Here is a 27,020-nt window from a genome sequence, read left to right on the forward strand (position 1 = left end):
CTGGCCTGAAGGAGCCTGGCAGGTCACCATTAGCATAAATAGACTTTATTGCTCTGTACACATGTGCAAGCACAGACTCAGCCCCCCAAGGGGTCCCTCTGCAGAAGACAGGCAGCCCCCAGGCACCAGCTCCCAGCAGGATCTGATCCATCTGTAACAGGAACAGGCGGTGAGAAGAGGCTGCTGCCGGTGTCCGTCGGTCCATCCATCCATCCATCCATCCATCCATCCATCCATCCATCCATCCATCCATCCATCCATCCATCCGTCCCCATGGCCCTGGGAAGCCCCAGGGTCCCCCCACCCATCACACCTACAGGGTGCTCAGCCGGGCTGGGGCACAGCTACCAGCTTGAGAACCAGCGTCGGAAGAAGCTGCCCAGCGCAGAGGACGGGTCGCTCACGTTGGGAGGGTGGAGATTGTCCTGCGGCGGCCACGTGCCTGCGAACTGCGCCAGCTCCCCTGGGAGAGCAGCGAGAGCTGGCTCACAGGGGCCCTGCCTTGCTCCCCTCGCCCTCCTCAGCGCCCCACTCACGGTCATCCATGTTGACCACCTCCTCTCGGTAGTCCTTGCTCTGCCCGTCCTCCTTGGTGGTGGTGATGAAGGCCTGGTCCCCCCTCCGGCGGGTCACCGTTGTCTCCCGGCGGCCCTGGCTGTCCTGCACGGTCCGGCGCTCCTCCACCGCCTGCGCAGAGCACTGCTGAGCCCTGCCACGAGCCCCGGCTCCGCTCCTTGCACCGGGGACAGTGTCCCCCGGTCACCCGCTGCCCCCATAGGGGACACTCACCCCGTCAGGGAGAGTCACTTTGGTGACGGAGACGCTCTGGAAGTAAGAGTGAGCCTTGGGCTCGCCGGGTCTCAGGATGGTGCCGAGCCCTGCGGAGGAGACCTGCGAGTCCAGGTCTGGGGGGGGGGGGGAGACGTGAGATGGTGACAGCAGCGTGGGGCAGCTCGAGCCGGGTGGGCAGAGACCCCGCGGCACCCACCTTGGTCCGCCTTGAGGCCGGGAGGAGCCGGGGGAGCATCGTCCAGCTGCAAGGCAAAGCCACGCACCGGTGACACCGGGGACACCCCAAGGGTAGCCAGAGCCGGGCCCGCGCGGGGCAGACCCTCACCCACCGCCGGGAAGGGTCTCCATGGCCGCGCTGGGGCCGGGCTCTCCGGGTGCTTCAGCATCGAGTCCCGCAGCGGCCGCCCCTCGCCGGGGCCGGGCAATGGGGGCTGCGGCGGGGGCAGCCGCTCCTCGTGTCCACCGGAGGGCGGCGGGAGCCCGGCCCAGGCGCCGCCGAAGACACCCAAGAGCTCGCTCACGTCCCGGAACAGCTCCTCGAAGGCACCGCGGGGGCCGAAGCCGAAGTCCGGGGGGGGGCTGCGCCAGGGACGGGCCGTCCTCATCCTCATCGTCCTCATCCTCGTCCCACAGCGCGCCGCCGAAGAGCGGGTCCCGGGGCCTGCGGGACCGCGGCACTGAGACAGCGGGCCCGGAGCGGCCGGGGCCGGGGTAACCGGGGCTGGGGGGGGGGTAACGGAGGGGGTGTAACCGGTACCTCCGCGGTCCCGGGAACCCGAAGAAGCCGCGAAACGCATCGTAGAAGCTCATCGCCGCCGCCAACGGGTCGCGCTGCCGTAAAGCGCCGCCGGGTGTCGCGAAGCGCCGGCAGATGGCGGAGCCGCTGGGTCCTAGGCCCCGCCGCCAAGGCCTCGGTACCGGAGCCCTTCCCCTCCCGGCCCCGGAGCGCGGCTCTAACCCCCACCCCGGGGCTCCGCTCCCCACCCGCAGCACGAGGCAGGGACAAGGGGATCCCGGTGCCCGGGGAAGAGCCACAAAAGGGAGGATATAAAACAGGGAAGGGGGTGGGGGGTGGGGGTGGGGAACGCGGTCCGTGCCCCAAAAAGAGGGAGCGAGGCCGGGAAGGGAGGGAGGAAAAGATGCACACATGACTTTGTGATCTTTATTCTCTTTAGTGAAGCGCCCCCCCGCACAGGGGCTGCGTTTGGAACTGAAAAAGACAAGATCTGACTGCATAGAAAACAACCAAAAACCCCAACTCGGAGCCCAAAAGCAGAAGGTACTTACAGCGTGCAAGGGGAGGGGGGCGAAAGTAAACCAGGGGGACACCCCCTCCGGGGCAGCAAAGGGAGGGCGAGGAAATGAGAGACGTCGAGGACGTGGTGGGGTTTTTGTTTTTATATACAAGACACATTTATCCATTAAATTTAGAACACGGTACAAAAAAAAAAAGAAAAAAACCACTTCAACTAATTCATCTTACAATGCTGTTCATATCAATTACTGTTCTTATCTCCTAATAATAAGGGGGGTTTGCTGTAGGCGACTCGCAGCTTCCACTCCTTTGGATCCGAGAGGTTCTGGGGGGCAGCAGGAGGTGGAGGGAGGGGGGAGGAGAAAGGAGTCAAAACCAATAAAGGCCCCTACGGCAAACGGTTTGGAGGCTGAATGCAGAGAGAGGGGAGAAAAGGCGGGGGGGGGGGAGAGAAAACCAAGAAAAAAATACAAATTCTATATTACATACAAGAGGGAAAAGGTGGCTGAAGACAGAGGAGGCGGCTGCCGGCCCGCCCTGCTGGGGGGGCTGCGGGCTCGGGGCTGCCCCGCCGCTGGCCGCTCCTCCCCAGGACCCTTCGGCGTCAGGCTTGGTGGGATGCTCTTCCAGAAGCGAGTGGGGGGGCGAGGGGCGCCCCCGGCCTCAGTTGGCTCCCCAGCTGTAGCTGTTGTAGGCAGACTTGTTGGCCTGGGATTTCTGGGGGATGGAGCTGCCTTGGCTGCGCTGCCCGGAGCCGCTCTGCGGGAGGAGGAGGAGGAGAAGCGCGTGGTTATGGGGGGGGGAAGCGGGGCTGCCCCCTCCGGGCTCCCAACCCCAGCCTGCTCCGCAGGGTGCTGAGCCACGGGCGCTGCCGGCCCCGCGGGGCGCTCACCGAGCCACAGGACCCTCCTCCCTCTGCTCTGCGCCTGCCTCCAGAGCAGCGCCGCGGCAGGAGCGCAGGCAGCGAGGGCCCCCACGGCTCGAGGGGGGGGGGGGGGGGGGGCTGCTGCAGGGCAGGGGGGGGGGAAAGGTGGGGAAAGGGTTGGAGCAGGGGGTGTGTGTCTGTGCGCGCGGGTGTGTGTGTGTGCACATACTGCCTGAAGGCCTCTCTCCTCGCCTCGCAGGGCCATGGGGGAGAAGGAAGGGGCTACGTGAGCCTGGGGGGCCTTAGGGGCAGGGGGAGACCCCAGGGCAAGTGCAATGCATTATCAGAGAGGTTCATTACCTGATCTTCCTGCTGGCGTTGGCAGCACAGTATCATCTGCAAATATGGAAGCTGTTGCAGTACCAGGATATGTAAAAATAAAGGGACAAACTATGACAATAGAAATCCACGGTTAGACCTGAAAGCTACGGCGGGGTCGTGGCTGTGGCGAGTAACCCCTTTGCTGCTGGCCTGAAGAGGAACGGGGAGCTCAGGGCAGACCAGGCATGTCTGCGTGGAGGGGCACTACCCGACCCTACCTGGGTCCAGCCCGGCAGCAAGGGGGCTGTGCCGAGGACCCCCCAGCAGAGCACACCCCGGCCCTTCCTCACCTCGTCCTCTGCTCGGCCCTGTGTGTATGTGCAGGTGTGAGCATGTGCGTGTCACGCGTGTTCACGTGTGTCCGCCGCAGGGCGTGAGGGGAGGGAGGGAGAGGGGGGGGGGCCAGGGGAGCAGGGGGGGGGAGCCCTAGGAGATACCCCAGCAAGGGCCGGGGGCTGGGGGGCCGCTTACCTGCCCGTCCTGCTGCAGGTGGTGGTGGAGGATCTGCGAGTGGGGCTGCTGATGGGGGGTCAGGATGTGCATGAAGGGGGTGGGGGGATAGGCCGCCGCCGTCGCAGGGTTGATGGGGCCGCCGCTGCCCAGCGCCGAAGGCAGGTTGAAGGAGGCTGCCGGGGTTCCAGTGTGAAATCCCTGCTTCTCGAAGGATTGCTGGGGAGGAGATGCCGATGGTGGAGAGTAAGGGCTGGGAGCTGGGTGGTGCTGCCCTGCCCCGGGCTGGCAGTGGGCCCCTTCCCAGCTCCACGAGTCACAGCGTGTGGAGCAGAGGCTCTGCCTGTGGCTCTTTCTGGGCTTGGAATTGCTCTAGGTTGGAAAGGCTGAGCATTTCCCCTCTCCCTGGCTGGCTGCTCCAAGGGGAAGAGACCTCATTGCCCAGGGAGGCTTCCTGGAGCACACTGCAGACACTAACCTGAGTTTTGGAGTAGACAGAGCCCGAGATGTCCGGCACTCCTGTGTTACTGGATGTCACAGATACACCTGGGGAGAAGGAAAGGCAAGTGAGCGTTGGGAAGCAGCAGGAGCTCCTGCTGCTAACACCAGCATCAGGTGGTGGAGAGCCCTACGGCTGGCAGCCAGGGAAGGGCTGGAGACAGACACGTCCTGGGCAGCAGGGTTTGGGCAAGGCCAAGCTGCAAAGGGCCTGCACCGGTGGAAGTTCTTTTGCTCTGGACATGAGCAGTTTCTGAATGCCTCCTGCTGCCACCCAGAGAAATGCACGTTCTTGAAGAGCCCAGAAAACAGCAATTCTGAGAAGAGCTGGGGGGATGCAGCAGACAGAGGAGGAAACAAGCTCCCAGCACGTAGCACAGTGGCAAGAGAACTCCTTGCGCGTCAAACAGGCGACTGCATGTAAAGGGGACTCAGCTGTGGGCTGGGATGGTTGGTGCAGCAAGACTGGCACACAAAGGTGTTGGGATGGAGGTGTTTCAAAGGTGGTGGGATGGAGGAAAGCCTCAGCAATCGTTTAAGGCCCAGAAAAGGTGTTGAAATGAAAGAGGTTTGAAAGACTCGGCACCAGGGAGCTGGGACAGAGCTGAAGTATCTTCGCAAAGGGAAAACTGTGTCCTGAAGGGCTCTGATGTAGTGAAAAAAGCACAGCAGGATTGAAAGGCTGGAAGAGGGACCCAAACCCAGGCAGACATTAACCAGTGGCACCAGTACTGAGACAAGTGGCAGGTTTGTGACGTCCTCCTATCTCTGAATCAAGGACACTTCTCTAGGAAGCACGGATCTGTCCACCACAGGAGTCAAACCAGTCCCCAGGCTCCAATCCTGGACAATTATTGTTCTATTGATCACAGACAGGTAATGAAAAGAAAAGCCCCTGATGTAAGTGCAAAGCCCAACCCATCCAACCGCTGGGCACACCGGAAGGCACAGAGTGCTCTGTACTCCTCAAACCTGCTCCACACCTGGATGCAGAACAAGCCTGGGCCTTTCCAAGGAGAATCAAATCCCCCTGGGAGTTGCACCATGGCCATTTTCCTCCCTTACTGCTGGAGGCAGCAAGACAGCAGCCCCCTTACATGGCCAGAGAGACTGGGAACTAACTGCAGTGTCAGTGCCTGCTGCTCAGGTAGATGCTGGGCCTCTTACCAGTGCTGTATCCATGAGAGCCATAGCCACTGGGCTGCTGAAAAGGGGTTGCTGATGCATTGACGCTGACATTCACACCATGCTGCTTGGAAGAGGTAGGAGCAACCTACAGGAAGGAGAGCAGCAGAGTGAGGAGAGGCCTCTCTGTACTGCCCCTGCTGCCCAAAATCCCCCAGCCTGCCCCCGGGGAACTCACAGGGAACACGGCGGGCCCGTACTGGAAGGTGCTGGGGAGCCCTGGTACCCCTGTGTAGTAGGGCAGACTGGTGTAACTGTAGCCAGGAGGCAGCGCCGGGTTCAGGAACGTCTGCTGCGTGGTGTGGTGGGTCTGGGTCTGGCTCTGCTGCGGCTGGGCCAGAGTCGTCGCAGGAGCAGGGGAAGAGGCATCACCTCGGCCAAATTTGGTTAAGTCACCTGGAATAGAGGAGATGAGACTGAAGGAAACTCCTGGCCCTCTGCAGCTCAGCCCAAAGGGGACGCACCCTTCTGATCAGCAGTGACTTGAATCAGCCCCCATCCTACAGCGACTAAGGACTTCAGCCCTAGCAGCTCTCAGACTCTTGCACACAGATGAGCTGTTAACTGCTGTCCTCATCCCTGAGGGGAGGGCTTCAGAGGGGCAGAGAAGCCCACAGCAGCTCCAGTGCTGCACTGCCCGATGTGCTAAACCACACTGGATCAACCACAGGAGAGCCTGGATGCGGGAGCTCTCCCTGAGCCCGCTCCCTGCAGCAGCAGCAGGCCTGAACACAGCTCAGCTCCCTCCAGAGCCAGACCCCAGGCCAGGGCAGCAGCCTGGGGGCTCTGTCCTACCTGCAAACAGCTCTTCATTGAAGGAAGAGTAGAATATCTTCCAAAGGAGGATGTGTGAATGGCCCCTATTCAGAGCAGGGCTCACACCTCCCTCTTGCTGGTGGCACTGAAGCAAAGGAGGCCCAGCAGCCCAGGCAGTGCCCGGGGGTACCTCCCTTCCCAGGCTGGGCACTACCTGAGGGCTTGGCTGCAGGGCTCTGGGAAGCTCCCTTGGCTGCTCTTTATGAGCTTGGCTCCTCCATGCAAACACTCCCACAGCAAGCCAGTGAATTTCCAGCTCCCAAGTGAGCCCAGGATAGCCACAAACACGGCACGTTAGCCACGCAGTAGTGCTGCACCCTGAGCTGGGCATTTCAGTCTCAGTATGCTGAGCACAAGCACTTCTGCACAAACAAGCTCCTGCTGAAGCAGGGAGGGAGAAGTGGTGCTGGGAAAAGATCCACTCACAAAGTGCAACAGTTCCTAAAGCACCTGAAAGCTCAGCACAACCTCTGCCCACTGGGGCTCTGCAGTGTGAGGAAATGCACCTACCAAGGCTGGTGAGAGAAGCAAGAATTTAAGTGCTGAGAAACATGCTCCAGACCGAAGGCAGGGCAGGAGGCTGGTGCAGGCACTGGCACAGCAAACCAGGAGCCAGCAGCACAAACACCTGATGGGATATGCAATCAGAGCAGGCTTTTTTCTTACCAGAGTACGGATTGCTGCTCAGGCTGCCATCTCTTCCAGTCAGTGGGGTGGTGGGTGTAGGGAATGGGATGCTGTAGTAATCCTGAAGGCCAAAAACCAAAGAAGTTTGATGAGCTCAGTCCCAAGATGCAAAGCAGGAGCTTTTGGGAAAGAGGAATTTCTGGACCGCAGCCACTAAATGTGTTGGAGTATTGCAGTTCAATCAGCCACATGGAAGCTGATCACAGCCTACAGCAACCCCAGCTTCTTTCTAGCATGCACCATCCCCCTAATCTGGCTATTAGAAGAACCAGATAAGGTCTACTGGTATGCAAGTCCTGAAAGGGCCTGGACTTTCCCCTCCACAGCACGAGGGACACGTGGTATTGCTTGATAAAACTTATTCTCACTATTTAGTCACTGCCTCTTTCAAGGCTCCGAGGGAAGCCTCTGCAACAGCTCACTGCGCCACTGGCAGGCAGAACAGAGAGCTCTGGCTCTGTGTTCCCTAGTCCCACCAGCAATGCCACCAGCCAGGGCTCCTAACTCCCCAAACACAAAGGAGCAGCTGAGTAACTCCTCACGATTGCATAGGGGCAGCCATGCAGCACTCCTCTGTCAGCTCCTCAGGACTACCTCACCTCTCTGCACACCCAAAGCACCAGCACCAGTGGAAGCAGCATGTCCCTGTACTCACCAACGGGAATCTTGTCTGGAGCATTTGCAAGTCATCATATCCATACACCTGTGGCTAGAAAAAAGAGCAGGAGATGACGTTAGGGACACAGACTAGATAAAGCCACTTACCTCGTTTTAGATTAAGCATTCAGATAAACGTGAAAGCCAGAAACAGATGAGCAGAGGCTACACAATTACCCAGGTGCAGGCAGCCAGCATTCACCACCACCAGACTGACACTGCCAAGAACCCTTTTATGTGCTGCTCAAATGAGGAGTGAGCACCAACACCCAGCACAGTGCTCCAGACCACAAAGGCACTGACAGTGTTCCTCTAGAGATTATTCCAACACCAAAATCTGTCCTTATCTTCAGAAAAGGGTTGTGATTTTGTGGCAGTCGCCAGCCCTGTTCTGACCGTGTGGCCTTTGTATATGCCATGTTGCTAATACAGCTGCACACCTTCACCAGCTGTGCTCTGACCAAGGGCTGTTGCTCCCCAAAGGATGGGGAGGCTGGAGAGAAGAGGCAGACAGAATCTGCTCGGGGGTGAATTACAGACATTTACCCCCATGGGTACACGGATTTCCTCTGTTACTATGGAAAACATGCAGGAAAACAGCAGGTTTTATGGAAAACAGTTCCCATCCAAGGCAGTCCTTCCGTGCTGATGTTTTTGTTTCTCTACTATACTACATCCCTCCCTGCTAGCTGAAGACCGAGCTAGGAGGGACCTAGTGGCATGACCTGACTGCAAAGAGCTGGTTGTCCCACTCACCGGATAGGCGTGTAGCAACCCTGGAGCCATGATGTACGGATTAGGCAACAACGGTGGGACTCCAGGAGGCAGATTGGGAGGGGCTTTTCCTGGGAAAAGGAAGTCCCCCAGTGAAGCAAACAGCAGAAGCTGCCTCTCTTTGCCCCCGTCCCCTCCTCCTGTTCAGGAGTACCCAGGAAAATACCTGATGTTGTCGCAACGGAGCTGCGAGTCGAGGCCGTCACCGTGGAGTTACTACTGAGGCTGAGGCCCAGGCTGCTGACACTGCTGAGGCTGGAGGAAACGCTTACGACTGGTGGGGCGGCTGACACTGTGCTGGAGGAGGTGGAGAAAGTGCTAGCAGAAGAATGGAGGCTTGCTTCACTCTCCACACTTGTGTGCTAGGGAAGGAAGGGAGAAGAGTCAGGGCACCGGGCAGCTGGAACGGAGCGCAGAAACACTGCAGGACACCGTCCGCACCGGCCATTCGGGCAGCCTGCAAGGAACTTGGCTGCTGCAGGCTACAAAGAAACCTGCTTTGCATCTGGCTGAAGTCCAAAGTCCTGACAGCAGCCAACCCCTAACGCTGCCGAGCCTCGCGTGTGGCTGTGTCCCAACACGTCTGTCTGCTGGAGGAGCAGGGCTCAGCACCGCATCTGCAGCAGGACACTGCCTCTGCTGCAGAAGCCAATGCCCGGGGACTCTGCACTGCAGGAGCTGCAGCAGAACACACATCTGAACAGGGGCACTTCAGCAGCTGCCAGTTTACTCTGACATCTGGCTGTAACTCTGCAGCACATTCAAGAGCTGCTACAGGCTCAGAAGCAGCTGATGCTATGCCTGAAACAGGCAGGGTGTCAAAAGCCTCGAGACAGAGGTGCACAGACAGTGTTCTGACACAACCCCCTGCCCTCTCCACACGACATCCAAACTCCAGCAGAACAACCAGCACCCCCGTCACAACCGCAGACCCTGCCAACGGGGGTACACAGCACTAGAGCACACCCAGACTCACCAGAAGAGTTGAAGTTGACGTTCGCCCAGAGGAGGTGGATGAGGACAGACTGTTCTGCTGGGTGGGTAATGTACTGCGGAAGGAGGAATAAAAGGTTGTCAAACCAAAGGGTGAGAGTCACCATTGGCAGCAGCAGCCCAGATCCCATTCCCCAGCTACTTAGATGGGATGATTCATATTGGTCTTCCCCACTGCATGACACAGACTCTGTTGTTTGCTCTAGTTCCTGCTTCTAGTTCTGCTCCTCCAGAACCCCCCCGCCGTGCTGGCTCACCTGCTGAGCTGGGCACTGGTCGTACTGGGGAGCTCCTCACTGTGGCTCAGGCTGCTCAGAGCTGTCGAGTGTTGGCTGGCTGTCGTCAGCAGGGATGATGCAGACACCCCATCGTTGAGAGGCGTGATGCTGGGAGCAGAGGGGGAATCTGATTTCACTGCGGGGCCTGTAGCACCTGCCAACGAAAGCTTTGCATTAGCAGCAGCTCCTGGAGGGCAATGCAGTGGTGAGGATCAGCAGAGCAGGGAGATCTGGGGCTTCCCTCACTGCTGCCAGCTAGTTACACACTTGTGACAGCACGATTGTGTTCTACTTCTCACTTTAGCCCAGCACTGCCATCAGCTCTGCAAAGAGCTTGAAGACCTTTAGATGAGGTCCCTTTCACAAAGAGGAAATTATTGTCACCAGGGAGTGACTCATCAAGGATCTCAGGGATCCGTCAGCTCAAAGCTGAACATCTCAAGGCAAAGAAATAATCCGAGTGGCAGCAATTAGTCCAGCAGGGAAAGGACTTGCTGTTAGCACAGATAAAGCTTTTCTTCCAAAGCAAAGGATGTGAGCAGTGCAAGAGACCCGGGACACGCAGAGCACTGAGAGACTCTTACCTTCGACAGCCTGGGTGGTTTGTAACGGCGTGGGTTGTACAGAACTGAAACCATTCTGAGGAAGAAGAGAAAAAGAGCACTGGGCATTGCAGCTCCTTTTCCAGAGGCACATCTAGTGCCACCCACACTCCCCCCTCACCAGCATGTCACCACACTGGGGGGGGGTCTGTCCCAAGCTCAACCAGCCCAGTGCCAGCACGACCCCCAAATTGGAGCAAGCAGGGCAAGAAGTTCCTCTGCTGCTGGTAGTGAGATTGGCTCAAGAGCCCCAAGCCAAAACTGCTGTTACTGAACGTGTGTGCAGCATGCAAGAACTGAAGCCTTAAGACAAACCCAAACCCTTAGCCTGAATGCCACTCTGCACAAGGTAATTAGGCATGACAGGACACATGGCCTGCTATCAACTTAACCACTCTTAACCCCGCTGGCCCAGCCCCAGGGATGTACCATAACTAAGGGCTCTGGTAGCAGACAGAAGAAAGCTCTCACAAGCCGTGTGGTGAGGCTTGGAGGATCACAGAAACACTTTAACCACCACTCAGCTTCCCCCCAGCCAGAGCTTTACACACTGTGCTTACTCAGCCCAAAGGGTGAGCAAAGCCCTTTTCCTACCTTAGCCTGGGGCAGATCTTTCTGGGGCGAGGAGGAGATGGAATTTGGGTATCGCCTCGTCTGGGTGGATCTCTGTTCATACAGTGGTCCCTGAGCACTGTTCTGGGAGGTAAATGTTGCTGTCTGTATTGTGCTGCTCTGGTAACCAGACTCTTGGCTTTGATTGGATGAAACTGTGGATGAAGATTCACTGCTAAGGAAGAAAGCAAACAAGAAGAGTTAATGTTTCCCTCCAGCACAGCCCTGCTGGAAGCTGCTCGCACTGGAGACTTCATCTCAGCCTTCAAAATGAAGAGCCCCAGGCATCACACAAAGCAGCCAAGCAGTGAAACATACCCAGGGAAGGGCCACGGAAGGATGGTGGCACCTTGCAGCAGCTCTGCCTCACACACTGCTGTGCTCTGGGTGACGTTTCATGAGCTGCCACCACTCAGGTCCCAGCACTCAAGGGACTGGCCACATACTAAGGGTCAGCCCAACAGAGGACTTTGCTTTGGCAAGGTATCATCATCGTAGCTACATCTACTCCACTGTGTCAGAGAAGCATAGGATCATAGAATCCCAGAATGGTTTGGGTTGGAAAGGACCTTAAGATCATCCAGTTCCAACCCCCTGCCATGGGCAGGGACACCTCACACTAGACCATGTCACCCAAGTCACTGCTCAACCTGGCCTTGGACACTGCCAGGGATGGAGCATCCACCACTTCTCTGGGCAGCCTGTGCCAGCGCCTCAGCACCCTCACAGGGAAGAACTTCTTCCTTGTCTCCAACCTGAGCTTCCCCTGTTTCAGTTTGAGCCCATCACCCCTTGTCCTATCGCTCCAGTCCCCTGGTTTGCCAGGCAAAAAGCAGGACAAAAGTAGGAATCTGTCCTCCAGGACCAAGGAACAGTTGCACTGGGGATTCTTCTCCTGTGTTTCCAGCACCACAGTTAACTGCAGCAGGAAACATCTGCTTTCTGTGCAAGTGCCACAGGCCACTCAGGCAGAGAGCTGCCTGGATGAGTCTGCTGGCAACTTAGGCTTTGCTTTTGCATACATTGTCCCCCCTTTGTGACCACGGCACAGTCAGAAAGGGTCTACTAGTATGCAGCACAACTGAAGCCCACGGGACCAGCTAACCTTCCAAAGCTACCTGCTTGGATCCCTGTTCCCTTCCTTGTGCCTGCCCCTCACCTCGCCGTGCTGGTGTACAGGCTGCTCTGAGCCTGGCTCACGGCAGCACTTGTTGTGGGTGTTGATTCATACTCCGCAAGAACAGGCTCCGAACCAAACTGCAATGCCCCAAACTGCAGGTTGAGCCCTGAGATATCTGCTGAGCCAGGCATTTCCACTGCAAGGGCAGGAATCTGCAAGGAAGGAACAGCAGAAAGGGTCAGTCACCCTCTGGGATCAGCACAGAGAACAACTTTAGTATCCACGTTTCCCAGCACATGATGGTAGCTCCAGGCTTGCATCATCTGCATGACACTGTTCAACCCAGGCAGGGAAGCTTTCTCCATCACCACCCCAAACTCCCTAACAACAGGAAGGCCAAGCTCAGCCCCCCTGGATTGTTCTGGATCTCTGCCACAATCCAACATCTCCTTCCCCACCATCCATCCCCACCTTTGATGTTAACGACGCCTTCTTCTTTTGCTGCTTCAGCTTCTGCTGAGCTGGCTGGGGACTGGATGACTGGTTGTCCGAGGAGCCTGGGGACATCTGAGGGACAGGATTGGCTTTGCTGGGCAGTGGGGAGGAGGAGGGTGCCGGCACGGTTGTGGAGGCAGTCACCACAGGTTGTTTCTCCTGCATGAACACTTCGATCATGGTTGAAGTTGAGGTGAAGGCCTGACGCTTGGTGAAGGGACTATGCACGGAAGAGTCTGTTGGGTTCTTGAGATCTACCAGGGGAGACAAGAGTGGAGTTAGTGAGGTTTGTTCCCTTAAAACTTCTGACACTTCAGACAATCAACCAGGCTGGAAAAGACCTTTCAGCTCATCCAGTCCAACCGTTCCCCAGCTCTGCCAAGGCCACCACTGCCCCATGGCACTGAGGGACCCATGGACACGGTGTGTGAGCACTTGCAGGGCCGGTGACTCCAGCCCTGCCCTGGGCAGCCTGTTCCAATGCCTGAGCACCCTCTGGGGAAGGAATTGTTCCTCAGCTCCATCTAAACCTCCCCTGGTGTAGCTTGAGGCTGCTGCCTCTTGTCCTGTCACTTGTTCTATCACTAGGACAGCGCTTGAAACAGAGGCCATTTTCCTATAGCAAGAAATCAAACACACAAACTGAAAGAAATGGCCCTAGTACTGGCCCCCAGCAGGGCTCAGCATCTCATCTGAAAAGCAGGAGCCTCTCAATCACTGTTTATTCCCTCACACCAGCCCAGAGGTAGAGTTACTTCTTGGCACTGAACAGTCACCAGAACTGCATTCCTTTAAATGATACCAGCAGGTCGGCATCTTGCCACTGACAAGTGGTGCTATTCAGGAGCTATTCCCTAGAGGTACCTGCTTTCAGACCTCTTCCCTGAGACCCAGCTTTCTATCAGGAAGTTGGGAGGCTCTTGGGAATGCTAGATCCCCGGCCCTGAAGCTGGCTGGAATGACCACGAGGCAGGCAGACAGATTCAACTGCTCCCAGTATAAAAGGAACAGGGAACGACCCACGTGCACTATTGCATTTCACTCCCTCAAACTTGCACCCACGGTCCTCCTAATTTCTCCAGCACAGTTGGCTTGGTTGTGAACTTGTGATCCCTCACACTGCTGCTTGCAGCAGTTCTGCTGTGCTCCCCCCTTTGGGGAGCCACACTGTTCCTTACCATACTGCACAAGAGACGAGGTCTGCGTAGTAGATCCCATGTCCCAAGAAGAAGCAGTGGTGCTCCCACCAGGCTGGGTGTGTTGAGCAGCCAGCTGAGCCAGAGCCTGGGCTGTCTTGAATTGCTCCAGGAACTGAGAACCTGTGGTACTGCTGCCTTTGGCCTCCCCGACATCTCCAAACCCTTTCCCCAGCATGCTCACCTGCAATTGCAGCAAGGAAATAACAAAGTCAGTGTCTCCCTTGGCTTGGAACTTGGCTCAGAGGACAGAGCCATCTCTGAACATAGGCCTGGACACTCTGTACCCTGCTGCTTCTTACTGGTGCCTCAGCTTAATGCTCTAGATGCACGCAGCCACGGCTGGCAAGGAGAGCTCATGCTTCTCTCACAGCCTTTCCTGCATGGGAGTGCAGGTACACTTCCCTCTTGCCCACATCAGGACATTTCACAGTGCCATGGAGGCTTACAAAGGAAGGGCTCTTTAAAGATGTACAAAGTTATTCCCTTGCATTGGGTGGCACTAAAGACAACCAGCAGGAGAACTGGGCTTTACCACTGAGGTGGTTTTGAAAATCCTTCATGAATTCTCATCACTAAGTGCACAACTGCTATTCCTCTTGCTCAAGTTACACAAAGCAGCACGTGCACAGGCCTCTGCCCGTTCCTGATGCACATTCGATGTCTCCTTCCTTCACCCATGAGCAGATGCCAGCGTCTCACCCCACGCCAAGCTCCCAACCATTTCAGCTTCTCAAACTGCTGGAATTTGCAAGCCCTGGACTACGAGAGTTTCTCCTTTCCTCTGAGCAGCAAAGGATCCTGTGCTGCAAGGCTGAAAAGGACAACGGGGGAGGGATCATCCCAATTATTTCTGATGAAGCTCTGGGCTTCATGCCTCTGTATTTAGAGAAGACTGGCACATCATCCAAGGAGTGAGCCGGTGTCAGAACTGCAAGTCCCGTGTTGCCCAAACGCAGACAGAGCATGTCTGGGACACCCATACATTCCTAAGGTATTTCCTTACCATGCTGTGGTGAGAGAAGGAGTTCCCAGAGGCAGGCTGGGATATAGCACTCTGCTTGGAATTGCTGAAAACCAGCGGCTGGGCCAGGGAAGGAGCCTGGGATGACTCCAGGTTTGGCGACTCGTTTTCCATAGAAGAGGGCGTCTTTCCTAGCAGGACTGCCAGATCGATTCTGGGTAAAGAAGGAAGATAACCCACCGAGGTTAACACAAGCTCTGTCCCCCCCTGCGCTTCCATTGCAGCGCTATTCCACCTTCAGCCTCCCAAGTTATGGCCTTCAAAACCAGAATGGATCTGCAGGACATGAACTCGCTGCCAGTAGCAGCTTCAGAAGGACAGAGCGTAGGGAAACTCCAATCCAGGATTAAGACCCAGAAACTCCTAACTCAACTTTTCCATTTAAATCCACCTCATCTTCTTGAGAGCTGCTGCATTTCAGCCAGCTGGCAAAGGTTAGTCTGAGATGGCAAACTGCTCTGGGCCTTGTGTGCCACAGAAAGAGCATTGCCATGGGCTCTCACCTCTGTCCAGCTGTGATTGTCACATTCTCAGCAGGCAGAGGCACTGAAGACACATTGGAGGCAGTGAAGATCTTTGTCTCAGACAGCTAGAAGACAGCAAAGGGGAAAAAGAATCCAAACATTGAGAACAGCGTCTTGGGGCTTCAAGTAAAGCACAAAAGTGTTTGAGCCACAGAAACAGTCCAGAAATGCAAGTGTTGAGACTTCAACTCCTCTAACATTTGGCTCCCATCAGAAGCAGCTTCTATTTTGCTTGTTTCTTTTCAGGCAAGTGCACGAATCACCTGCCAGTGGGAAACGTGTGTGTGTGTGTGTCCCCAGTCCTCCTATAAATGTCCTGTAGTCCGTAAATCCACTAAATCCACGAGGACTGCTGGGCTCTTGGGTGCTCTGAACTGATACAGCACTGAGCTGCAAACCCCACTGCACAGGTAGGTGCTGGAGAAGTCAAAGAAAACAGACCCCTGTGGGCTTCCAATGATCCTGGCCTCACCTGGATGTTCTGACCAGAGGCCAACAGATCTACTTCGATTACAGAAGGGAAAAGAACATTGCTCAAAACTGAATGAAGAGGAGGTTTAACGACCGGGAACATCGCTGGATATGAACAGCTTCGATTCCAGCTTGAGGAGCTGCCAACAACTAAACTGCAAGAGCTTAAAACCAAACTCAGGAACCCCTGGGAGCATATTACACACACTGAAGGCAAGAAGGGCTATCAAAGGCTCTCTTCAAGCACAGACCTGACTGAACAGACAGGGAAGCTGCTTGTGCCTCCAAACGCAGCAGGAGCCCTTCAGACAGTGCCTGGAAAGCAAAAGCTTTCCCTCCTTGCCCATTTTGTAGGATTAGCAAAAATGAGCATGTAAAACTAATAGTAACGCTAAAAAAGCCCAACCCTGCTCCCATCTGCAAGAGCTGCAGCTCTTGCCTTGATTCAGAGAGGGACTGAAGCCCATTTCAGGAGAAATGGGCACAGAGGCATTGAAAGCAGCTGAGAACAGCGTCTGTTCTCCCCTGCAAGAAACGCCAGGTAGAGAACAAAAAGCAGTGGGCCATATGAGAAAGCAAGTCAGGGTGTGGATCAAAGGCAAACCTTCCCCAACTGCCACTCCACTGGAGCAAGAACCCTGTGTGGAGCCAGGCCAGCTTATGGAAGACATCAGTCATTCAGTAGCAGGAAATGAGAGGACCAGACTGGATGCCCCAGCAGATCCCTTCCTGTCTTGGGCTCCTAGGACAAGCTCTACTACACACCTACTTTTGAAGCAGGCATGTTTATTTATTCATCTTAGCTCCTGAAACTGGGAGCCTGGCTTGGGCTATGCCCGTAGTTTGGGGAGGATGGGCTTTGTGCTCCTCTCATGGCTGTGTGTGGAGGAAAGGGGTCTGGAGTGTACCTACATCTTCATTCCAGTCCTCCGTGCCCCATTCTTCCGTCGCTGCCCTCCACGCACCTACAAGGGTAACAACAGGTAGAAGTTATGCACGCAGCAAAGCTCTCCCTCCAACAGGCAGGGAAGCACTGGGGAGCTTTGCAAGCAGCTGAGAGCATTTCTATTTGCCAACCAGACAACGTGAAGCAGTTGAGCCCAACCCACAACTCATGGGCAAGGCACCGCGATGGCATCGCCTCTGCCTTGCTCGGGCTGAAAGAGGGGGGCCCCTGGGCTGGCAGCTCGGGCAACACACACACCCCAACACCACAAAGGGAAGCTGAGCTTCACAAGGAAGCCCTGGCATCGTCCCCAACCTCCTCGTGCCATGTTCCTGAGTTCCCTTTGTACTGAGGTAGCTGCAAGGTTCTGCACCCCCAAGCAGTTCGTGTTACCCCAGCAGCTCAGACAGAGCATCTCCGTCACTGGTCCTGGGGAAGGACTCATCACCCACTTAAACTTTGTGCTTCTCTAAACCCCAGGGACAAGTGAACCATTCACAGGGTTCATCTTCCCCCCCCCAAATGTTAAAACTTCACTGTGCCAGGACCTCCTGTGCACAGACAAATGGGAATCAGAAAGGAAAACTGAAGGGACTAAGCAATTCCCACGTTCTCTGACTGATTTCAGGGATCTGCTCCAAGTGAGTAGCTTAAAACATCAGGAAGAAAAGCAGGAGACTTCAGCCACAATCCAGCCCAGCACAGTTTGGAAGAGAGCAAAATTTACCAGGAAAACAAGTGATTGCCTGGCTGCATTTTCAACTTGTTCTGTCCCTCACCTCCATCACACTTTAACCTCAGCACCTTGAGTCTTACGTGGTGACTTCCAAATCTCTCAGGTGACGAGTTACAATTTGGTCTGGGAGGAGAGCAAAGGAGCATTTGACATCCCAAACCACTCCGAGCATAAAACCAGCCCTGATTTGGGCAGCTTGTTTTTAGCCACTGAAACCAGCTCAACAAAACTCAGCACCAGCAGCAAGGTTTAATCCTGGAGACGTTTCCAAGGACAGAACAAGTTGGCATCAGCCCTTTCATAAGCTGAAAGCCTTTCACAGCATGAAAACGTAGCACGTGGGGAACCAGAACGCTGCAGACACAGTCTGCCCCCACAGCAGGAGTGGGAAGGCTCCTTTACAGAAAGATCCTCCCAGCTCAACCTTTACCCAAGAGGTGAAGTGGGAGCTGGAGGTAGCTGGGTCAGCTGCAGAGGAGAGCAGGAAGCCAGGAGAACTGCCCCAAGAAGAGGCTGTGCATGCAGGAACGTGGCACAGGGCTCTCTTAGTCTTGCTTGCACGGGGCAAAGGAGAAAACCAGCAAAGCAGCATGAAAAGCAGAAGGAAATCCTGCAGATGAAGAGCAGCCACTGATGGGGCTTTCCTGGCAAGTCTAGTGCTTGGGTACTGGACACCTCTCCAGCACGGCTCGTGCTCCTTGCACACGAAGGGACAGCTGGAAAACTGAAGACCTTCAACGCAGCAGCATGTGCCAGGAACGCTGCGCAGAGCTTCCTAAGCAGCACAGGGTGTTTAGGCTTTTAAAGACACCGAGTGTCTCACTCTCCATCAAGCTCTTCCAAAGGGGAGAGCTGCAACACAACCACCACCCCTGACCCTTCTGCCACCACTTTGGAAGCAGCTTCTGAACTGCAACCCCTCCTCTCTGCGTTCAGAAAGCCCTGCGAAGAGCAGCTGCTCTGTAAGCTCCCCAAACCAGGAAAAGGGGGAAGAAGTCAGAAGTCCAAAGGCATTTGCAAATACAAATGTGCTGAAGAAAAGAAATCCCAGTGTGGCTTCATGATTCTGCCTCCCCCCCAATCCATTGTCTCTTCATTGTCAACTGGGAGATGAGCAACCAGCTCGCTCCTCCCTGGGCCCATCGGGTGCTCTGCTGCTACCTCAGTGACTTGGTTGTGTCACCCTTCAGGCCAGAGCATGGAGCACACAGCCAATCCCCCACTCTGCACCTCAAAGGAATGCAAATCCAGACAAAGGCAAAGCCTGGCAGAAGCACAATGGCAGCACTGGAGCAGATGGCCTTGTGCTGCCTGCCCGAGTTAAAGATTAACCCAGAGGTGAGAACCAGGAGATGCTCCAAAGCAACAGCAGCACTCCAAGGATGGCAGCCTCTGGGCCCCTGCAAAAGACTCCACAGCCTCAACACTCCTCCTCCTGCCCTCCCCTTCAAAAGCAAAGTGGCAAGTTCCTCCAGAAGGGCCCTTAGCCTTGAGTTCCAGGCCTCAGGTTTGATGGAGGAGACGTTAGCCCAACGTGGGTTTGGCCTTCTCATGGACACTGATGGGATTTGGTGGGTATAAAGCAAACCAGATCATCTCATGGGTGTCTTTTGGCTTCATAGGGCATGAAAGGAGCCTAGAAGGATGCTACAGAGGGGCTCTTCATCAGGGACTGCAGTGATAGGAGAAGGAGTGATGGATTCAAACTTACACCGGGGCAGTTCAGGTTAGACATAAGGAGGAACCATCCCTGCGAGGGTGCTGAGGCGCTGGCACAGGGTGCCCAAAGAAGTGATAAATGCTCCATCCCTGGCAGTGTTGAAGGCCAGGTTGGATGGAGACTTGGGTGACATGGTCTAGTGTGAGGTGTCCCTGCCCACAGCAGGGGGTTGGAACTGGATGATCTTAAAGTCCTTTCCAACCCAAACCATTCTATGATTCTATAAAGGTGCAAGAGCAGGAAAGAAAGTGGACAGGCACTGGGCAGCTTTGCCATCGAGCATCCTGGTCACCTCAAAATCACCTTCAAGTGCAGGGCAGGTCTGCTTGGGGGAAGAACAGCAGCTGGGCAGCAAGAGCATGCCAAAGCAGCCAGAGACAGCCCAGAGGCAGCCGTAAGCAGAGGCAAAGTGCTGAGATAGCTGCTCTAACCAGAGCAATTCCCCTCGCAGCAGTGCCTGACCCCAAGCAGAGGCACAGCGGGGAGGGCAGTGGAGTGATGGCTGCAGAACCAAACGGCGTGGGGACAAGAGCAAGCCATGGCTTTCTGAATGTGAGGCAAAGAGAAGAGGGCTAAGCTGCCTCATGCCTCCTCCCCTCGGGTGGGATGCTCTGTCATCAGTGCTGTGGACACGGAGCTGCGCTGGGCACCGAGAAGCAGTGGCTGAAGTTAAAATGTACCTAAATCCCCCCCCCCCGAATTTGGGTTAACCTCTCCCAGTTCACATTCCAGGTGTCAGCATTAGTAGAAGCACAGTCAGAACAAATGTCAAATAGTCATTAAAATCAGCAAATGAAGAGAGAGAAGAATGACATATCCACAGATATTTGAGGTTTGGGTTTGAAACAAGCTATAAAGGAGAAGTATCCGGGGCAGTTGATGCACCTGGAGGTATCGTACCAGGAGCAGTGTCAAATTTTCGGGGATAATTTGACCCCTCACCCCCAATGAAATCAAGTCCTGAAACAACAAAAAACAAAACAAGACAAAAAGACAGACAACGAGTGAAATTTTGACTTCCAGCAGGGCAGGGGGGTTTCACCGCCCGGGGGCACCGCTCCCATCGTACCTGTGGATATTGGCACTGGCAAGAGGTGCCCGTGGCTATGGAAATGGACACTGCAAGACCCCGCAGCGTGCAGCTGCACTGGAGAACTACAGCAAGTTGGAATTGTTCCCTCAGAAATTATCCCCAATCCCCCCAACCATGCCCTAATTCCGTGATTCCACCGAGCACCAACACACAAAACCAAAGCCAACCTCACAGAAGGCTGTTCAGACCAGTTCGACTTCCAGCATGTGGAGCTCATTCACTCCCATCCCTTCTTCCTCCAAAACCAAGTGTACCCATTGCCCTGACTCATGCCTGCACTACTCCTTCTGGTATTTACAACTTCATTTACACTATTACTTACAGGGTGCTGAGGTGCTGGCACAGGGTGCCCAGAGAAGTGGTAAATGCCCCATCCCTGGCAGTGTTCAAGGCCAGGTTGGATGGAGCCTTGGGCGACGTGGGGTGTGAGGTGTCCCTGCCCGTGGCAGGGGGTTGGAATTGGATGAGCTTAAGGTCCTTTCCAACACAAACCAGGCTGGGATTCTGGCTCTTTCCAAAGCTATGGGTTTTTCAATAACTACAAGGAATATGGACGTGGCCTAAAGCAACATGAATTCTATTGTGAAAGCCTCTTACAATGAGTAAGTGCTGTTTACTTGAATGCTCAAAACTCATGGAACAACAGTTTGTGCAAGACTGCTCCATACAAAACCCCAAGGAAACCCCAAACCTCCTCAAATCCCCAAGCAAACAGACTACTTACAACTAAGGACTGCCCCTTGCAACTCTGTCCAGTTACCACACTGCAAAACCTGAGTTCACTTGTGCCTTGCAACAGTGGGCACACTTGGAACACAAAAAGAGTACCATTTTTCCAGGGCAAGGGAATGTGCCAGGGCAGATCCGTGCTCACAAACTTCTTTGCTTCAAACAGGGAAGCAATGAAGATTTCTTTTCGACCAGCTTTCTGTAAGGTCTCATCCTCCAGCAGGCTGAGCAAGATGAGCATGAAAGAGAGGATGCTCCCCATCCCGTAAGTCAGGAGCAAGACTTCTGAACCCTGAGTCATATTTTCTCCTGGCACAGAATACCAGGAGAACTTCCTGTGTTTATTACACTACACTTTATAACTCACACCAGAACTATCATCCAGCTCCCATATTCCAACGTGGTCACCCTAACAGATGCAAAGGCACCTCTGGGTGCAAAGAAACAGCGTCACTGAAATCCATCTCTGAACCAACAACCCATTCTTGTATCCCTGAGCCAAAGACCTACCCAGAACCTCCTCAGTGCAACTAGGTGGACACAAAGTTCACTTACCACCTAACCACAAGCCAGTGTGTGAAGAGCACTTACTTGTGCCATCATCTGGCTCGAAGCTGCCCGTGTTGTTCCACGTGTTGCTGTTGCTGTAGCTCTCATCCGTGCCCGCCGGCTCGGCGTAGTCAGCCGGGTTGAAGGTTCTGTAAGGAGGAAGAGGATGGAAGTTTTTACTCCCTCTCCCCAAGCAACTGATTTTATTCAGCCCATACCACACCTCCGAGTTCTCTCAGCAGAGGGCTGCTGCAGCTACACCCGCTGTGCCACACTGAAGTTAGCATTCTGTAGCTTTGGCTTTCTTAACAAAGGAAAACAGGACCACAAATGATGCCCAAAGACTTGTATCTTTGCTTTGTGCAGTGAAACTCACCCCATGCCTTGGGCAGAAAATCTTCCCCCTCGCCTTCCAGAGCCACCTGTAAAACACACACACACACACTGCTGAGCATCTCCCTTGGCTCTGCATCACCGGCCAAAGAAGCAGTTGAACAACATTTGGAGTTCTGATGCCCACAACATGCACGTGCTCAGGATCTTCCCTAGTTGTTGGGATTTCCAGCAGCATCTTTATATGTCTGGGGATGACCTCAGCTGCCCAGCAGGAGAATTAGTGATGCATGAGCTCAGGCTCAGATAAGGTTTCCAGCTGGCACAAACCACAAGCAGTGGCCCCCAGGTTGTGATTTCTGCAGCGTGTGTCCTCAGCAGCCCACATTTGGTGGGAAAATGAGTTTCTGCTACTGAGGATTTAAAACCCAAGCCAAGTGCAGAGCAAAGGTGCTCAGATACATGTGCAAGAATGAGGAGGAGCCAGGTTCTAGTGCCAACAAGCAACTGGCCCACCTGCCAAATAGTCACCTTAGGGTTTAACTTCTCACTTTTATACAAAGTGGCCCTATCTTTTTTTCACTCCACGGATGGGATGTAAGATGTACTGTTTCTAGCACGCTTAAGATGGGGAAGTGACGTGCAGACTCGAAGCGTAACTAAAGAACAGCAAAATCAAGTACTGGGTTTCAGTTTGGCCACTCCTCCCGTAAGAGAGCCTTTCAAACCTCGTGGAGGAGATAGCCACACTGATGTAACTCTTCTCTCCCATCCCCTCTGACCTCAAATCCCGTGTGTACCTCGGCCTCGGCCACGTCCCCGCCTCCCTCTTTCCGTGCCTCTTCCAGAAGATCCTCCGCTCTTACCACCGTCTAGTCCATTCTCCTGGCCCCGAACTGAAAGACAGAACAATGCAAAGAACGTCAAGATTTAGGGAGGCTACAAGACCAGACCAAAGCTCCCATCACTTCTATTATTTAAGCTGATGGTATTGAGGGTATCACCCAAGGAATCATCTCAGCCAGGGAAGCATTAGACAGCTCATCACGCACGTAAGGATGGGTTTCCTCAGAGATGAGTCTGCCTAAGCAGCTTTGCTGACCGCTTTCGTGCAGCACAAAGTGCCTCTAGATGATCCTTAAGGTGCCTTCCACCTGTGACACGTAGGGGGGTTAGGAAAGGGCAGGTCCATACACTCTCTTCCACGGCTGGCACCGCGGCCGCGCCTCGGCGGCCCGCCACGTCGTCTGCTGAAATCCCGCTCCCTCTCCCGGTTCTCTTTGCTTTCTTCACTGGGTTCTGTCTGGCCACTCTCCTTCTGTCCCGAGACACCCTTCTTCTTCCCGACCATCTCCCAGGAATGCTGAAGGTTGGCAGAGGGGAAAGAAGTTAATCACAGTTCGATCGACGACAGAAGTTAGTCACGGTTTGAGCGCTGCAGTCTGTGAATGCACAAGTATTCGTACACACGTACTGAAACATGCTACAGACGTAACAAGGATCTCCAGAAAAATGCTTTCCAACCCAATTTCTATTGAAGAGTCTATTAGCCTACACACAATACAGCTTCCTCCTCCAAGGAAAGCTTTCTTACAGCTGCCTGACACGCAGCCTGAGGTAGCAGGACAGGAGTTACTCTCTTTCTGCAGAGATTTACTAAACTTCTTAAAGCAGGCCTAATACTCGAGATCAGAGCATGGATAAACTTACTCTTTTTAGGGGAAAAAATCCTGCCATTTCATGTAGGTCACTGTTCTGGGGAGCTCTCACAATAACCCAGGTAAATGTCCCAAAGCGCTCTGCAATCAGCAAGCAACCTGCTCTAGTGGAAGGTGTCCCTGCCAGCGACAGGGCATTGGAACTGGATGATCCTTAAGGTCCCTTCCAACCCAAACCAGTAAGGTAAGGTATTCTCTCAGATGCAGAGTGATCTGACAAAACCCCTCCCCTAAACAGCAGCTCTCAGTGAGAGGAGCATCAGAATTTCTCCACCAGGCAAGTTCAAGTCATCCCAAGTTAAGCACGCCTCCAGCTTACTGCTGTGGGCCTGCACCAGCTGATTTTATGGCAGTCTGCAGTGGTTTCACACTCAAACTGATGTGCACACTGTCAGAACAATTAAAACCAGGCACAGGTCATTGACAAGCACCTGACAACATAACTGGCAGACAAGGTCGCAGCCAGTTTTGCATGGCAACATGCAGGGACAGTGATAAAAGACCACCACCACAGAGGCACAAAATGCCTTCAAACCCAGGGCTTCTGAAGTCTCTCTCCACAGCTATCTGGAGCAGAAGGAAATTTAGGAGAATATTTAGTGTGAATACTGTAATTTCGAGCCAAATCTAACCCTTTCCTGTTTGAAACACGGTCCATCCTGAGCGAGTGGCTCAGCAGGTGAGCTGTCTTCACCAGCAATGGGAGGACGTGAGCAAGCAGCAAGGCTGGTTCTCAGCAGAAACCCCTCTTTAGAGGATTGCTGCACAAGCTGAATCCAGGCCAGAAGCAGCTCCCAGACCTTTGACCAATTCCAGTGCAGATGTGGGTACCAGCCTGCAGGCCCCCCATGGTCCTGCAGAGGCTGGAGAAGGGGCAGCACTCGAGGACTTTGCTCTGCCAACTCCGTTCCTGTCTCTACGACTCTGCAGTAGCCATGCCTTGCCCTGCATCTCTCACACTGCTCCAAGACAGGAGCTGCTGCTACGTACCAGGGTTTGCTGCACGCTATCCTGCATGCTGGTTTTATGTCTATCTAGAAAATTAACTTGCTGAGATAGAAGGGGTTTGTCACAAGGGATGGGGAGAAAAACACACTCACAGCAGAGCTCTGCCTCAGCAATGCACATTCAGATCATCCCCCTTTCTAAAGGGATTTCCCAACAGTTGTTTTGTTCAGTTGCCAATGGAAAGGGCTCTGAAGGGAAGGAAGAACACTTCCACGTGTGGTACTCAACCTGCCTGGTGCCAAAGCTAGCAAAGCACCCGACACTGGGGAGCAGCTCCATTTAGAGCCTCAACTCCACAAAGACTTCAGCCAAACCAGGGTGCTGGAGGTGCTGTTTGATCAGCAGCAGTTTGGAAGGAGCTGACATTCGTAGGCTTTTACTGGGCTGTAACAGAACTTGCATCTCTGCTGTCTCAGTCACCAAATGAACGACATCCCACACACCAGCAGAAGGTTCCTCCTAAGCAAGCACTTACTTGTTCTCTGAGTGGACTTTGCCTTGCCTGAGACAGGCACCTGTGTGAGTGTCAGCAGTGGGACTCCAGAGAAAGCAAACAGCCAGACCACCCTCAGAAAGGTGGCACATGAGCCCGCCAGCGCATGGCTGAGAAGAGAATGGCTGGGGCCACAGACACAAAACAGCACTGCTATAACAGAAAGGAACCCCAGGTGATGTACCTGCCTCTCAACACAGGCCACAGCCCTTGTGGGAAAAGATGTTACTTCACACTCACAGCAGCACGGAAGCTTACACAGATGCTACTGTCCTGTTGTCAAAGTGCTTGGACTGAAAAGGAATAGGATTTATTGCATTTTCCCCTCCATTCCTTCGGGCCTGCTGGCCACGCTCGTGTTCTGTGCAAGCCTACAGAGAGCAGCATTGAGAACCCGGTCCACAATCACATTTCACATGCTACTTGTGGAACTAGTCACTCATTCTGGCTCTTGTTATCTAGACAGGACTGTTTGTCTTGCCTCCAAATATGCCGTTACACTGACCTAGGCCTCACCAGATTTACAGGACCCAATCCTACCGTGTCCGGATTGCCCTCCAGCAGCACGTTGATGGCTCTGTTAACATCTCCATTGCAGTCATGCAGAGCAATCACACACTCGTCCTGGTTCTTGCCTGTGATGTCGATCAGCTGTAGAGGAGACAACACCATGGTCAGCATGTTCCAAACTAAGAAGGCACCAAAGTCTCTATGGATCTCTTATGGATCCCAAACCAGAAATCCCCCAAAGAACCGTCAGCGGTTGGGAGTCTCCTGCAGCCTTCACAACTGATTTATGCCCCCCTCAATAAGAAGTAACCGAGGGTGGAACTTCTGAGTTACCACAACCAGCTTCCAACCTCCTCCTTTTCTCAGGATAAGACCATTCCCTGCATTCTGTGGAAGAAGCCTGTCCAAGGAAATTCAGGGAGCAGCCAGTCGCATCCCTGCCACCCCCCGCACGCAGTCATGGTAGCTGACATTGATCCTGCCTTCCTGCCAGGGTTCAGCCTCGCCTTCCACACTCACTTGTTTCACCTTCTCCTCAAAGTCAGCGTCGTTGTGGTCTGAAATCATCTGTGCAAGTCGAATCTGTTCCGCGGTGGCCTGAAGAAATGGAATGCAGAGAGACAGCGGGGTTAGAGCGGCACCTTTCCAACAGCCCTCCCTCCAAAGGCCACTCCGCTCCCCCCAGGTCTCTGGGAAGGAATCGCTGTGATGAAGAGGAGGCGTGAACAAGGGTCAGAAAGAGGAAAGCTTCAGAGAGAAAGAGAGATGGAAGAGGAGTGCGTGAGGAGAGGCCAGAAGAAAGGGACTCATCAGGTGAGGGACAACCACCTGAACTGCATCCATTCTGAGGCAGACCTGAGCAGCACCACAACACCAAGACCCACTGCAGGTGGCTTCTCAGCCACTCGCATTCATTCAGGGAATGGCCAAATGGAAATAACCCCAAATCTCAGCTCAGAGACACCAGTGTGGAAACCCCCCCCCTCAGTGGCTGCCCAGGTAACCCTGCTGTGCATGCAGGACCCAGGCAGGGGTCTCCACGGCTGCTGCCCTTACCTGTGGCCGCTGCTTGTGCTGTGTCTGGCTCTGTGTCTGTGTCTGCTCCCAGTTCCCCCGGGCTCGGTTAGTGCCCACCGATGTCATCATTTACAGTATATACAAATAACAGTATTTACAAGGTAGAACTCTGTGGTGGGGCAGGGGAGAAGAGAGAACACACGGTTAGAAACCGAAAACAAAAGGCAGCACCAAGAGTGAACCACAGCACGGGCGAGGCAGGCAGCAAAGCCACCCCAGTGCCCTCCCGCCAGCCCCACCAGCCACAGCCTCCCATTGCCACGTGCCCCAGGACAAAACGGGCTCTTCTGGAGGTTTCTCCACCGCCACCACCTCACCTGCACTCAGGGGGGAGCAATCGGGACCCAGGAGCAGAAGTCAAGGGAAAGGGTTTAACAACTTGCTGCTAGAACACAAGGGTGAGAGCAGGCACGGACTGGCCATGACCAGGGCG

The 27,020-nt window shown here is 54.6% G+C and overlaps 2 protein-coding genes and 1 non-coding gene across 24 annotated transcripts in view; all 3 read right to left on the reverse strand.

Annotated features, from left to right (window-relative positions):
* Nucleotides 1-23: 23 nt before the first annotated feature.
* Nucleotides 24-1,633, reverse strand: HAX1 (HCLS1 associated protein X-1). Its single transcript, XM_030473809.1, is given in 8 exon segments — nucleotides 24-151; nucleotides 318-463; nucleotides 537-687; nucleotides 790-905; nucleotides 989-1,034; nucleotides 1,122-1,370; nucleotides 1,372-1,453; nucleotides 1,550-1,633. Coding segments are annotated over 7 exon segments (816 nt in total). The 5' UTR covers nucleotides 1,603-1,633; the 3' UTR covers nucleotides 24-151; nucleotides 318-344.
* Nucleotides 1,634-1,940: 307 nt separating this feature from the next.
* Nucleotides 1,941-27,020, reverse strand: part of UBAP2L (ubiquitin associated protein 2 like) — a 28,516-nt gene continuing 3,436 nt past the window's right edge. For 2 of the 22 annotated variants that reach the window (XM_030473789.1, XM_030473790.1), the window contains 28 exons: nucleotides 26,567-26,696; nucleotides 26,030-26,107; nucleotides 25,541-25,651; nucleotides 22,976-23,144; nucleotides 22,582-22,677; nucleotides 21,825-21,870; nucleotides 21,491-21,597; nucleotides 19,963-20,037; nucleotides 16,588-16,640; nucleotides 15,184-15,269; nucleotides 14,663-14,834; nucleotides 13,639-13,840; nucleotides 12,437-12,714; nucleotides 12,005-12,177; nucleotides 10,828-11,020; nucleotides 10,216-10,270; nucleotides 9,611-9,785; nucleotides 9,337-9,409; nucleotides 8,527-8,722; nucleotides 8,343-8,431; nucleotides 7,585-7,638; nucleotides 6,909-6,990; nucleotides 5,605-5,822; nucleotides 5,409-5,514; nucleotides 4,222-4,289; nucleotides 3,765-3,962; nucleotides 3,273-3,335; nucleotides 1,941-2,806 (listed from right to left, as the gene is read on the reverse strand). In XM_030473789.1, coding sequence (XP_030329649.1) covers nucleotides 2,711-2,806; nucleotides 3,273-3,335; nucleotides 3,765-3,962; nucleotides 4,222-4,289; nucleotides 5,409-5,514; nucleotides 5,605-5,822; nucleotides 6,909-6,990; nucleotides 7,585-7,638; nucleotides 8,343-8,431; nucleotides 8,527-8,722; nucleotides 9,337-9,409; nucleotides 9,611-9,785; nucleotides 10,216-10,270; nucleotides 10,828-11,020; nucleotides 12,005-12,177; nucleotides 12,437-12,714; nucleotides 13,639-13,840; nucleotides 14,663-14,834; nucleotides 15,184-15,269; nucleotides 16,588-16,640; nucleotides 19,963-20,037; nucleotides 21,491-21,597; nucleotides 21,825-21,870; nucleotides 22,582-22,677; nucleotides 22,976-23,144; nucleotides 25,541-25,651; nucleotides 26,030-26,107; nucleotides 26,567-26,656 — 3,402 coding nt within the window. In that variant the 5' untranslated portion in view covers nucleotides 26,657-26,696 and the 3' untranslated portion in view covers nucleotides 1,941-2,710. The remainder of the gene's footprint in view (nucleotides 2,807-3,272; nucleotides 3,336-3,764; nucleotides 3,963-4,221; nucleotides 4,290-5,408; nucleotides 5,515-5,604; nucleotides 5,823-6,908; nucleotides 6,991-7,584; nucleotides 7,639-8,342; nucleotides 8,432-8,526; nucleotides 8,723-9,336; nucleotides 9,410-9,610; nucleotides 9,786-10,215; nucleotides 10,271-10,827; nucleotides 11,021-12,004; nucleotides 12,178-12,436; nucleotides 12,715-13,638; nucleotides 13,841-14,662; nucleotides 14,835-15,183; nucleotides 15,270-16,587; nucleotides 16,641-19,962; nucleotides 20,038-21,490; nucleotides 21,598-21,824; nucleotides 21,871-22,581; nucleotides 22,678-22,975; nucleotides 23,145-25,540; nucleotides 25,652-26,029; nucleotides 26,108-26,566; nucleotides 26,697-27,020) is intronic. The other 20 variants (XM_030473803.1, XM_032920377.1, XM_030473799.1 and 17 more) reach the window with 19 other exon arrangements.
* LOC115602822 lies at nucleotides 7,087-7,222 on the reverse strand. The gene has a single exon (XR_003989716.1). It is a non-coding gene; the product is annotated as a small nucleolar RNA SNORA58 (small nucleolar RNA).

This window comes from Strigops habroptila, chromosome 22, assembly GCF_004027225.2.
Source record: "Strigops habroptila isolate Jane chromosome 22, bStrHab1.2.pri, whole genome shotgun sequence".
Classification (NCBI taxonomy): domain Eukaryota; kingdom Metazoa; phylum Chordata; class Aves; order Psittaciformes; family Psittacidae; genus Strigops; species Strigops habroptila.